Here is a 14,146-nt window from a genome sequence, read left to right on the forward strand (position 1 = left end):
GTGGGGACAATTTCAGCACCCTGAAAAGTTATAGTGTTATGTCCCTACCCTGCCAATGCAAACCTATGCCCCTGCATAAAGCATAGAATCCATTTTGGCTGGGACGGTTGGCAGCAAGCATTCCATTATTGCATTCCATTATTGCCGTCGAAGTCTTTTTTTCTCTGAAGCCATTGTTGCTTCATCTAAAAGACTCTGTTTTTCTCGATAAAGTTGTTATAGCTCCAACATGAGCGATGTCATTGAGCGAAAACTGAAAACGTTGAATGTAGACAGACCCATATTGTCAACTTCATGGCCCGAATTAGTCCAATTCTCAATCGAATTGAAAATCTGGGGTGGAAGTTGAGGAAAATGGTCCATGACAAGGCTCCAACTTGTAAGGCTGATCAATTAGAAAATGTTGGTGCCAGATATAAGCCAAAGGTTGCGCAGCAAAGCATTGTCTGTCTGTTTGATCAATGATTCCATAGTTATTCCACAGTGCTGAGTGATAACCCCCTCCCCCAGTTGCCATTTGAAATGTTTGTCTTGTCTGTATTTTGCCTTTTTTATACACAATAAAACAACTCAGTGAAAGGCCATGAGAATAGTAATTGGTTCCATAATTTTCCCATGGGTTTTCAATTTGACCTTAGGAAAGCAACTAGCTGGTAGGTTGATAAGTACGAAACCATGAGCATAACCATTCCTTGCTTAATGGGTAAAGAATTTACCATGAAATGGTATGAACCAAGGGACATGGTAGCATGTTTGAATCACAGATCTGATATCTAGGGTTCAATTCTGGCCTGTGTGGGTTCTCTGGGTACACCAGTTTCCTCCTACATCAGAAAAATATGCTTAAGCACCAAATTGGCAGCGGGTGTGATTGCAGGTGGAAAGGTTGTCGATTTTTGCCCTGTGATTCGCTGGCAATCAGTTCTTGATGTACCTAGCCTGCTGCTGATATTCACTTGGGCTTAACGCCCTGCGAGCCTTGTCGGGGATAAGAGGTGAATATAATGGATGGACAAAAAGCACTATTCAAACCAAGCTTGCACTGTATTAAATCAAGTGTTTAAAGGAAATTTCTCATATCAATCCTGGTATTATTTGCCCTCAGGGAAAACCAAGGCACTGACGGGGTAAATGAAAGGGGTAAAAGGGGGCGAGGAATATGAATGGTCCCCCCCAAAAAACAAATAAAAAAAATATTCATTTCACAACACACACATGCTCGCAACAGTGGGGCCTAAAAGCTTCAGCACCATAGCGATCAACTATGATATGAAAATGAATGAACTAAGAGAAAACCAATAATAGTACGCTATGTGGCCCCTAATAATTAAACAACACAAATTCAAAGCAGTTCAGCATCAGGGAATGTGACCACATTATTTCGAGAACCACTATTTGAACTACTGAGATTATAGTTGAGTGCTAGCCTATATACTGGTAATGGTAAATGGTGTCATACTTGTATAGCGCTTTTCCACCTTTCAAGGCGCTCAAAGCGCTTTACACTGCGTCGCCATCCACCTACTGGTGACGTAGCACCAGGAGCAATGTGGGGTTCAGTATCTTGCTCAAGGATACTTAGGCAAGTTCATCAGGGCAGAGAATCGAACCCACAACCTCTGGGTTAGGGAACAACTACTGAGCCACGCCATCCCCATAACTGATATACATACTGTATATCAGTAAGGTACCTACCTACCTACCTTGGAACACCTAGCATTTGCAAGTACCAGGAACACCATTGTACAACTGAGAAAAGCAAAGTGGCTTTTTTTTTTTTTTAAGTGGGAAAGCATCCAAATGTCACTTTTTGAGCTTTTAATCATGCTATATGTTCATTCCCTGGTTGAAAAAAAACACGGAGTGATTTTCTAACCTATTCACCTATGTTTGAGAACTTCAAATCTCTCCTATATGCCGTTGGGGGCTGCTGAAATGCACGGTGGTACCAACCTCCACCCCTTTCCCTGAGCTCCTCCTCTGCGCTGACATGCGCCCCACTGCTCCTGCTCGCCAAGCCCCCCCTCCCCTAAGCCCCAAGACACTTTACATGAAATGCTACAGCTTATCTAAAACGCACAAGGCAGCTTTTTTTAATCTAATAATTTATGTTGTTATATTATGTGAAATGTATTTTTGAGACGCAAAGGAGAGTTTCCTCTTTTCACACTTTCAAAGGACGATGCTCTTTGTCGGAAATGGCTTGACTCTGAAATACAAGTAAACCGGAGAGCTTAAGTATGGGTGGGGGGGTTTAGAGAGACTGTCCAATTTCCAGCCGTTTGAGACAGCCATGATGCAAAGACAAATTTTTATTAATTCATGTATGAAATATATAACTTTCTTCTTCTGTCTTAACTGTCATGAAAATGCTAGAGCATTTACAGGCTTTAGGTAGCATATAACAAAACTAGTACTGGTATGTTTATTTTTTTATTTATCATTATTTATCATTATTCATAACCTAGAGAAAGGTGCAAATTTGTGTGCATTCTACTTGGGGGCCCAGTTCACCCAATATTTTAATTTTAAACCTCTCTCCATCCCAGGGTCCTACAAGAGGTGGGGGCAGCAGCCCCCTCAGCACCCCCCAAGCTCCGCCCATGAAGCAAGGCATAACTTCATCAAATCATAGCATTTTAAGTGTGAAAAATCCAATCATTTCACAAAATGTGCTCCTCTGTAAGATGAAGACCACATTCATCTTGATGTAAAGTACTAATCCCAACCTTTTCAATGTCTTGTAGAGTGTAATTGATCACCCACAGAAATTCCAGAGTGGCTTGTTGTAAATGAACCCTTTGTGATTAGTGAATGAAAGGGTGTTGTCATAATCTTTAGCCTGAAGCTTAGTCAAAGTTTTTTCATTCCTAGAACTATTAGTTCCGATGACACCCTCAACATAGTTTTTGCCCTTTCATTATTAGCTGTTTACTGCTGTAAACTGGATCATGCATGAGAGCTGTGTGATGGCTATGGTGTGGTATGGTGTAAAATTTGTATTAAACTACAGTAGAAGAAGGAGAAACTGATTGGCAGATGGCAATTTTGTGACACTGCTCGAAGGTCAATTGGTGAAAATGTTTGCGTAAACATCAACGTCTAAACCAGGGGTCCCCAAACATTTTCCTGTGAGGGCCACATAACTTTTCCCTTCTCTGATGAGGGGCCAGGGTCAGTTTGTAACAGAAAAAGTGTGACGATTGCAGGAGTGCCTAAATATAAAAATGTATTGTTTTTCAGAAGGCCACAATTAAATAACCCTTTCTGGATTCTTCACGGAACAAAAATAAATAAAATAATAATATGATATGATATGATATGATATGATATGATATGATATGATATGATATGATATGATATAATATAATATAATATAATATAATATAATATAATATAATATAATATAATATAATATAATATAATATAATATAAGAATAACAGTATTAATTAAATAGATAATAAGCAAATAACCCTCTCTGGGTTCTTCACAGAAAAAAGGCAGGAAATAAATAGCACTATTGAAAAAAAAAAAATTTTTAAAAATAAAAATGCTCTCTGGTATTGTTCAACGGGCCGGACCAAATGTGGAGGCGGGCCGCATCCGGCCCGCAGGCCATAGTTTGGAGACCCCTGGTCTAAACTGTCAAATTTTGTCAGAGTGGTAGCTGAACTAAATTTGAAAAATGAAGCGTCCTGTGACACTCTGTATATTTCTTAGATGGAATTAAAAAAATAACATAATAATCACATAACAAACAATAATCACATAAATTGGGGGGGGGAAATCATATTTATACTGTCCAGGATTAAATTGATTGCAGTGGCAATAAATAGGCCAAGACAGAAGCAAACTATGCTTGCAATGGGCTTGAGTGCCAACATGAGAACATAAAAGTTATTTTTGTTATCAATTGTTTTCGGGTATGAGAGAGAAATTAATACAATAATGCAGGAAATGGATTACAGCGTTTAAAATATATATTTTGCACATTTGCGCAAAGTTATAAGATCTAATTATTCAACTTTGCTTGTTTTGACACCATGTTCAGTGTACAATATTATGCAAATACTTCCTTGATGTTTAATTGTTGCAGTTTTCATTTAACACTATGAGTTTGAACACTTATGAATAATATGTAAGAATTGCATTTGTTCTTTTACACGAATTCCTGGGTTTTCGTTACCTTTAGTATAATTTAATTTATGATGAGGGTCATTATCAATATACGGTGCCTTTGAGAACTTCCAACTTGCCCCAAAAAAAGCTGAGATTTTCCATTCAACTTCACATTTATAGTATCAATTACCTGTTGTACTGTTAGGAATGCACGTCGGTCAAGCTCCCACACTTTTTTAATAATAACTACAAGCAGACAAAGTACACGTAAACAGCAAATTATGTCAACTCTGTCATGGACAAATTCAAAGCAGAATAAATATATTCTAATTGCATAGTGATTATAAAATGTATATTTTCAGGAAGGTTTTTTGTCCTTATCTACAGCCACGTTTTGTTTAATTGGAAAAGTATTTGGATAATAATTAAATTAGGGGAAATTATTTGATTTTCCTGAAAATCAGCAAAAATTCTACATTCTTTTCTCAATAAAATCTGTCAACAAAGATATGTGGTCAAATTTTCAGCTGATACTATAAGGCCCTTACTTGTTCATGCAGAAATCGCACAAAAAGTTTGCTAACTTGTGAAAAAAAATGCATTATTTTCCTAGAATATAAAAAATAACAGAGTGGACAGTAAACTGACAGGGTTGACCTAGCATGACAGAGTGGACAAATTGTGAAAGATCGTTGAATGAATCAAATAATTTAAATGTAAATATATATACCAGAGGTCCTATCCCCTTCAGATGGAACTACCAGAACCTACCAAAACACCAAAATGAGCCATAATTGTGGCATTCTACAACTTAACTCCATGGATGATTCTGCTGAATCAGCCAAACATTGAACTGTACAATGAGATGGTAAATTGCTGAATAATGATTGACCTGAAGAGAAACAAATGAACATAACTGAACACCAATGAGGCACATCTATAAACAAATTTTATTTCTGCAGAGGCATGGCTCAAGATGGTTCAATCTGTACAGAGCGCTTGTTCACACCCTGTGGTTCTGGTATTCGGCAAAGTACCTGCCAGTCATGGTACCAACAAATGTCATCCCAGGTACTTGGCCAATAGAACTTGTTTATGCCATGGCGGTGCATGCACTGAACTTTCACACTGTGCCCTTAGACCTCTCTGATGACATCTGAATATGCTTCATTGTCATTATTAACGACACACCAGTTTCCAATGTGTTTTACCGCAATCATATTTGGTCTCCAAGTATTTTCTGATGTCTTTCCACATGATGGGGACTCGTTAGATGAATCAGCAGGAGTGACCTCTTAAATGCTTGGTGGATTCTCATGGTGTCCTTTATGGCAGCTATTGCAGGTACTTCACTTTTGGATACAATATCCTTTTCTGAGATGAAGAGCAACTCGACAGATGTGTCAAGGGTTTTCAGCTTGTCATACTAGGTCTGAGCATCAGGGATATCTGTATCTGCTGAGCTCTTGAGGACCCCACCCACAGCATCTGGTGCCCCTTTGACATGACTTGCTGCAAAGTAATTCCATGTCATTTCGTTGAATCCATACTAGTAGGGCTTTGCTGAGAGGGAAGTTATATGTCCTTTGTCGATACCGCATAGCAGGCCCATAACTGATAAAATTATTGTGACGTGTAGGTGTCGTTCTCTCACTACCTTCAAAACTGGATCGAGGTGGGCCCAGACTGACAAGGGATCATGTCTTTCGGAGGGTCATTTGGAAGCCCTTTCTTTTTCCAGATATTCTCTTCTTCTTTCAGTGTCAGCACCACGACTTTCCTGATTATCTCCTTACTGTCTTAGCTCCTTTTGATCTCGTACCTTGAAAATTTCAACACAAAAAGTGTAACTTAACCAATTTAATGGGGAGTAAATCTGCCTTGCCCAATCAAACTTTCTGTAGTGCTGCTCTGATCCATTTTTACCATGTCTAGCATGACCCATTATAAAATGTACGTAATAACTCTTATCATATTAGCACGTTGACATTATCAGTATGTGGCTTAAACTTTTAAGAACCCTGTCCACCCTGTCATGGAAGCTTTGCTGACAGGGAGGACAATGACAGGGTGGAGATTTTTGTCGAATATTGGTATTTATTAACCACATGGTGGACCTTCAGTGCGCAAAATGGTTAAATTAGCAAGCAGACTGTGGACGTATTTACATACAGCTTTCAAATATATCAAATGTTTTAATAATAATTGATATTTTTTAATGACAGAGTGGACAGGTTAAGCTTGACAACATCTGACTACACACCTAATATGACAAAAATTGCGAAACATAAGTGTAAATACATACTCAGCAACTAGCCTCTGTTTTAGTCACCGATAAAGGAAGACAAAATTGGTCTTGTGACATCACTGAAAAAATCAGCAGGTTTTCTAAAGAGGCAGTTTTCCCTAAATGACAGGGAGGACAATTTTTTCAGGGACATTGTATTTTGGGGGGAAAATGTTAAATATTTTCATGAAAGTAAGGATATGCATGGTCAAAATGACCAATTCTATCAAATAACTTGCTGTGGCAATAAGTTAATATGTAAAAACGTTTCATTTTTTATCATTTAACCATTTATTACACACACTGAAGTTAGCAGTGCAGTGTGTGGGACATGTCAAAATGGAGTATATCAAATGGAAAACGTACACATAAAATAAAGGAAACAGATTTTAAGAGACATATTGTTGTCCAGATATGTGTGAAAATCTTTGCTCTCCCATAATAAGACATAAGATTTTAATTATTTGTATACATTTTCATGATAACTGGGTGTTTCTGATGAGGACACCAAACGGCACTTTATATTGATAATGACCCATAACCCCTCCCTCACATAGAAAAATGTATGTATTCAAACTACCGGTAGTATAAATCCACCTCAGTCCACTCTTGTAGTGTTGTCAATTTATTATACAGGATTATACAGGATTCAAAAAGAGCGTGACGATCTGATCTGGCCAAAGATTAAAATATGACTAGCAGTTAGACTCAAATTAGAAATGATAAGGTGAATTTTCTGATGTGAGGCTCGGTCGGGGTGACGTCATACTATCGGGGGCGGAACCCTTGCACGACTCTTGTTTCCACTCAGCCGACCGACGGGACTACGCAGTCGGACGCTGGAAAGCAAACATGAATGTACTGGAGGTTTTGGTGCCTCTTCTCAAACTTTACTTCTGTGGAATCAGAGTTCTCATCTACCAGATGTTCCACAGATCTTTTACATTACCAGGTTGGCTCTTATTGTTTTATACGTCTTTATTGGCATTGTTGGTAATAATAATAATAATAATAAATTAATAATATTGGTTTTAATTGAAAAATATTATTAAGTATTGCATTTATGGCATGAACAATTCTTAAATATTATTGTTGTTTCTATTTTTTTAAATGAAAATACATAAAAGGAATTTTCATTCTTGACTACTTTTTTGTTATAGAGTCTGATGATGATGTTCTTATTATGCTCAGGTATTCACACATATTTGTGTATTATTATGAATATTTTAAATGTAAATTATTACAAAAAAACAAAAACAAAAAAACAGGCCTACCTGTTTGAAACATTGAGCAACAGGAAATTATTTTAAAATTATTTTTAGGTGATCTAATCTTAAAAGGGAAACTCGAGTTACAATCTGCCTTGTATTATTTGTGTTACACACCCCACGCAACCAAATTAGGCTCATGCAGGCATGCAAGGAGAGATCGAGAAACCTCTTGAGCTAGGGGGAATTCTGGACAGCTCAATACTATTGTATTATAGGTCTCAAGGAAGCTGACTACCAACTCTCCAGCAACTAGTTTATACTTAGTCCGCCGCGGTACTTGACCTGTGAGTCTGTTTCCAAAGCTCCATTCTTATAAGCTTGTAAAGTGCTCATTTAGGGTATGGGAGTGGGTCTTAATTGGATGATATCAAAACTTTCATTGTGTGTATGCCTAACCAAATATGCTCAATTGGATAAAAACAAGTACTGGAGAAATTGGCTGTACTGGCTGGCCCAAAAATCAATGTATTCATATATATTGTGTTGTGTTGTCAAGGTTGAAAAGAGTCGATTGTTTTTTTGTTTTTAAATGAGGATAATCAGTTTGACACAATCAATCCAGAACATTCGGTACTTTATGCCTCATCTGCTTTATTGATAAAGAGCCAACAAGACCTAAAGCTGGTTAAAAAAAAAAGCCAACCTAAATAAAGTAGGCAAAGCATGTGAGAGTCACAAAAGGGGTATTGTGCTTTGTCGTCTTACTACTAATAAGCTGAAAAGAGATGTTACGTAACTTTTGTATTGGGTGTAATTTCAAGGCATAAAAATGGATCATTAATGGCCAGCTATTGCACAGTTTTGAGGTATAATACAAAGTGCAGTCTTACAACTCTGTAAACGAGCCTTCCACCCATTCATTTCCTATAACTATTGCTTACCTACCCTTGTTCTCAGAACTGTGAGACACATGTTCTGTGCAGTCATCAACAGTGCCACCACCTTTTGTGACATACTGTATATCATACATGGCTCCAGGGCCCCGACCTTACTGTGTGGAGTTTGCATCTTCTCCCTGTGCCTGCTTAGCTTATCTCCGGGCTCTCCAGTTTCCTCCCACATCCCAAAAAATATGTATGTCTGTCTGATTTAAGACCAGATTGTCTTTAGGTTTGGGAATTGTTCTTAGTCTCCTTGTGCCCTGCGATTGGCTGGCAACCAATTCAGGGTGTACCCTGCCTACTGCCCATAGTTAGCTTAATACTTTGAAGTCTATGACGGTATAAGTCCCTAAAAATTATCAACCCTTTTTCATGAGTAACAGAGGAATAGATTAAAAAATGACAGTGTACCACCCCCCAATCCTTATTACACTTTGAAACAACTCAACTCTCTACCTTATTTTGCTGACTGAAAATTATTAGACCACTTGAGGAGAGGGCTCTAGATCTCACTACTTTATTCGTGTTCTTGGTGAGGACACTGAATAAAATTGTTACTCCGCCGTTATTTGTTGATGGATCAGAATGAAATTCGGCAGCCTCTTCTGGGATGTCCTTGTATATGCGTCGATCCTTGAAGTACATTTTTTTTTGTCTCAGGGCTGATTAAATAGTTGAATTAATTACCTGTTGAATTAATTAATGCCTGATTTTTACATGAAGATTTCGAGTTAAACAGTAGAGTATATGCATTCTCTTTGGGTGTGTTTATCATTTTTTTAAGTTGATTAAACTTCAATCTGAACCCATCTTTTTTTCTTACAGTTTTACAAAAACAGAATGGAAGAGTTGGTATTGTTACTGGTGGTACAAGAGGAATGGGTTATGAAACTGCAAGACATCTGGCAAGACTTGGCATGCATGTCATAATTGGTAGGCTAGTTTCTAATCACTTTACACTAAACATTCTTATTTTTACTATTTGTCTCCATCGTCAATTTTAAACCATTGGAGTTTTATGCCAGGCTAATTCTGACACTAAATCCTGTATAATCCATTCCAAATTGTCACTCTGTTGGTCAGAAACAATATATATCACATCCTCCTATTCACCTGACGATAAAGATGGACTTGTTTTAGATTTTATTTCAAAAATTTGAATTTTAATTATTATTAATTGTGTGACATTTAAAACATTCACACACATGACTAAATCCTAAATCTTTCCTGTTAAGTGTTAGATGCATTTGGCATACTTTACCATATTTTATCTTGGTACAGCAGCACATGTTCTCTTGGTACAGCAGCTATGTAGCATGTGTCAGTATCTACCTATCATCTTAGTCTGCTTAAAAAAAAAAAAATATATATATATATATATATATATATATATATATATATATAAGGGCTAATTATTCATTACAGAACTTGCCAGTTATAGGTTACGATTTCGCCAATAAAAAGTAGGCACACTCTTCATCACAGCCTTCAGCCTGTAGTGCGCTGTAGCACAGTCGTACTTGTTTCTAAAGTTGAAAATATTCGGTAGACTTCTGTTGTGTTTTTAACGAGCCTTCTCTCAATCATCACCGTCATCTCTAGCTGGCAATGAGAAAGAGGAGGGCTTAGCTGCTGCAAGGACGATTCAGAGAGAATGCAAAGAGGGGAAAGGTAATTTATTTGATATTTTTCATCATGTCACTTTATCATCAACATTTTATTTAGCACTTTTTTTTCTAACTAAATACAACTTTGCAAAATCCTATCCCTAATAGTCCAGTTGTATGTTAGTAATGTGGGTCCGGTATCTTGCTGTGTTTTTATCTAACGATAACAACATGGAGCAATATCATGCCCACTTGCATATTCAGAATACAAGACATGCATCTAAATTGTTGATCAAATGTTCAAATACTTTTCAGTTTTGATCAACATTAATCAAAAGTCGATGTAAATTTGTTAAGCGATGGTTGCACTGATGTAGAAATACATACTAATACTGAACTTTCGCCATGCCATATATTTTATTCTTGCAAATTCCCTGAAAATGGGGCATCATTTAAAATGAAGGAAAATGAACAGACTAAAGAGAAATATTGTCCCAAACAAAAAATTAAACTTTTGGTTTTATTTTAATGTCTTATGTCTTTATAAGCGTGTCTTTCACATCTAACTTGTACTCAATTTGCAGCTGAGTTTCTCTTTCTGGATCTGACTTCACTGAAATCCGTGCGGCAATTTGTTGAAGCATTCAAAGGCAGAGGTCTTCCCCTCCATGTGCTTGTTAACAATGGTAGGCTTTTTTCCTCCCATATCTGTCTTTTTTTTTTTTCCCCAAAAACACTGCATGCCATCCTGTTCCCTGACAGTACCGTTTTTTGATTTATTTTTAAAATGTACTTATTTATTTGTACTTTACTATTTAAAGTGAACAATATAATATTCATTATTGGATGGAATGTGTTAAGTTCAGTATAGTAGTGCCATTGATGAGATAAGATCTCAAGATGAGAAAATTAATTATTCATCCTTCAGTGTAAAAATGTACACAGTACAGCATCAAAAAACTACCCGCAGCGCTTGCTTATCAAACCAATAATAGGACTGCTGTTTTCCTAACCGGAAAACTCTAAAGAGGCAACTGAGACGATTGGGTCATGAATTGTTGCAACTCATAAAACAAAAATACTTGCTACAGATAGAGGAACAGAAAATACTGCAGTAACTTGGTATGAGGGATGTCCGGGTTCATCACAAGATACTCGATTGAATGAAAGTGGTGTGTATGGACAAGTTGCAACACAGAAGAAGTAAATCAATATGACTGATAAAAGTCACGAGATACGAGAACCCAAAATTATTAGTATTGCTTTTCATTTTTAATAACCAAAATTGGGCTTATTTTTTTCAGGGGGAGGACTTGCAAGCAAAAACTCAGTAAGACCTGTGTGATGAGCGTGAACAAACTCAAACAAACCTGATGTATTATAAGAATATATATATATATATATATATTTTATAAAGACAAATATTATAGAGTGTATGTTTTTCTTATTTAAAAAAAAAAACTTTAAAAAACAATTCTTGTTTTGGCGGGTGCGAATGGAATTCATTAAACTAATTTTATTAATGACTGTCGAAGTCATATCCATGTTAACTAGGAAAGCTGGCAGTGAATGCATTTGTTGCATTTCCATCTATTTCATTAGGGAAAGGTGGCTTTAGAGTTTCCAGTGAGCATGGTCAGAACAAGTTAATCTCATATCTCAAAACATCACTATATCATTAAGCACTTTATGGCCTGGCCCGATCCTAAATATCTACCCTCCTCTGTATTAACCCCCGTTCACTTCGTTCCTCTTCTTCCCTCCAACTTTCTGTCCCTCATGCCTGTCACACCACCTTCGGTTCCAGAGCCTTTAGTCACTGCCCCCAGCTTTGGAACTCCCTACCTCCTGAACTTCGCAACATATCTACACACTCACTTTTCAAATCCCGACGCAAAACACATCTTTTCAATGATTCTTAACCCACATTGATCCTTAGCTCTGTTTTATCTTTACCTCTTAATTTCCTATTTTATCCTGCTTTAATTTGTGTTTGGTAATTTTTTAATCTCTCTTGTACAGTGTCCTTGAGTGTTTTGGAAGGCGCTTGAAATAAAATGTATTATTATTAGAGTTAAGAGGAGGATTACTTTCTATTTACAAATAATATATATGGCCAACTGTTGGTGTGACACTGTAAAATATGTCACACTTTCTGACATTGCAACAAGGTTAGATTTATATTTTTCACTGTGTGTAGCTGGGACCATGCTGGTACCTGAGAGAACGACCGAAGATGGCTTTGAGTTCCACTTTTCTCTAAACTACCTCGGCCACTTTTTACTGACCAATCTGCTGCTTGACATACTGAAGAAATCAGGGAGACAAGGCTTTTGTTCCCGTATCATCAACATGTCCTCCGCAACACACTACGCTGGGGTTATATACATGGATGATCTCAACAGAAGGTAAAAGACTCGGACGTCTATATTCATGATTAGTTTATCTTTCAAAAGATGTTTCTTTTCTGTGTATTTCCAACCCGTGTTTGAACATCATTTTATCTGTTATCAAAGTTCTAAGAAATGTGTGATTTGCAGATTTAGATTCTTTAAGCAACCATCTTTCACGTGAAGGTCATTTATACTCAGATTGCTATTGCTTTAATTTGATTGGATAAGATAAAACATGGTATACACACTATACTGGGATTGAATCATTTTGAACACAAATGCACAAACATATTTTTAAACTCAATTCACTACATTAGCATTGAATATAGTGTAAATGGCTTACAGATTAAATGCACCGGAAAAAGTGCACATGTTCAGTGTTTTCGCAGCCAGAATTTGTAAATGACAAACCTTGAATTGTCCCTCTTTAATTATGTAATGGGTATCTACAATACTAATGTCTGGTCTCCTCACTGTCTTTCCCAGGGCAAGTTACAGTTCCCACGGTGCCTATGCTCAAAGCAAACTAGCTTTAGTTCTTTTCACCTACTACCTGCAAGATCAGATGACAGCCCAAGGTTTCCCAGTGATGGTCAATGCTGTGGATCCGGGCATGGTGGACACGGCACTGTATGACAACCTATGGAGCCTTGCAAAAGCACTCAAAAAGCCATTTGCCAAGACTTTGTTCAGGGTACTGTATGTCAAACATACACATCAGTCTGCAATTAAGGCCATGATCTCAGAACTGAGGCATAGTGCTAACCAGTCACCCACTGACATTTTAACCAGCAATTGTGATTTTACTTCTGTCCTCAGACTCCATCAGAAGGTGCCTCCATAATCATGTATGCTGCAGCTGCTTCTGAGATGGAAGGAGTGGGTGGCTGCTACCTCTACAATGGAGAGAAGAGGCAATCGGCCGAAGACTCTTATGACTGTGAGCTTCAAGTAAACTTGTGGAAGAAGAGCTGTGAGCTTGTAGGGCTTCACACGGCTTGAGAAACCAGGTTATCCACTCAAACAGGGACCAAGAGAGCCACATTAGACTGGAATCAAGGAAAATAAAGCAGATACCAGTTTTTCCCACTGCCAACAATTAACATTGTAATGGATTTTTAGACTTTTGTCAGACAACTCATTCCTAACCAAAATGAATGAATGTCTGCAATCCTTTAAATATTGTTTTCATTTATTTATCTATGCCAACAGCATGTTGTTTTTGTAAATTGGATAAAGTTTATTAACCGTTAGACAGACATCTGTAAAACAGTTGGACATTGCTGTCCATTACAATTTAAATGTTGTGGCTGGGCAATAGGGACGATTTTATGCTTTACAATTATTACCATATGCATTTTTTTTGCCTTAAATCAGTGTTTTAAGTCATACCATGTTTTCACTATGACCTTATCTGAGACAACAATATGTGACTCCAGCTTTGTTGATCTCCTGAACATGGTTTTTCTCAGGAGCAAACACATCAATCACGTTTTAATCACGTCATGCTATTGCACAATCTTCATGGCGAAAATAAAGATTTATGGAAGAATGAGTTGTATGGTAATTTTTTCTTTTTTTTTTAAT

At 37.2% G+C, this 14,146-nt stretch overlaps 1 protein-coding gene across 2 annotated transcripts; it reads left to right on the forward strand.

Moving 5' to 3' along the window:
- The first annotated feature begins 7,230 nt into the window (after positions 1 to 7,230).
- On the forward strand, positions 7,231 to 14,103 carry dhrsx (dehydrogenase/reductase (SDR family) X-linked). 2 transcript variants are annotated; one of them, XM_057829968.1, is made up of 8 exons: positions 7,234 to 7,359; positions 7,568 to 7,598; positions 9,385 to 9,492; positions 10,162 to 10,230; positions 10,751 to 10,852; positions 12,367 to 12,574; positions 13,046 to 13,253; positions 13,379 to 14,103. In XM_057829968.1, the coding sequence occupies exons 1-8, from the start codon at positions 7,264 to 7,266 to the stop codon at positions 13,559 to 13,561; spliced, it is 1,005 nt and encodes a 334-aa protein (XP_057685951.1). In that variant the 5' UTR covers positions 7,234 to 7,263; the 3' UTR covers positions 13,562 to 14,103. The 2 variants fall into 2 exon arrangements, with proteins under 2 accessions (XP_057685952.1, XP_057685951.1); XM_057829969.1 differs by lacking the exon at positions 7,568 to 7,598 and having other exon boundaries at positions 7,231 to 7,359.
- Positions 14,104 to 14,146: the final 43 nt, after the last annotated feature.

Source organism: Corythoichthys intestinalis, chromosome 2, assembly GCF_030265065.1.
Source record: "Corythoichthys intestinalis isolate RoL2023-P3 chromosome 2, ASM3026506v1, whole genome shotgun sequence".
In the NCBI taxonomy this organism is placed as follows: Eukaryota; Metazoa; Chordata; class Actinopteri; order Syngnathiformes; family Syngnathidae; genus Corythoichthys; species Corythoichthys intestinalis.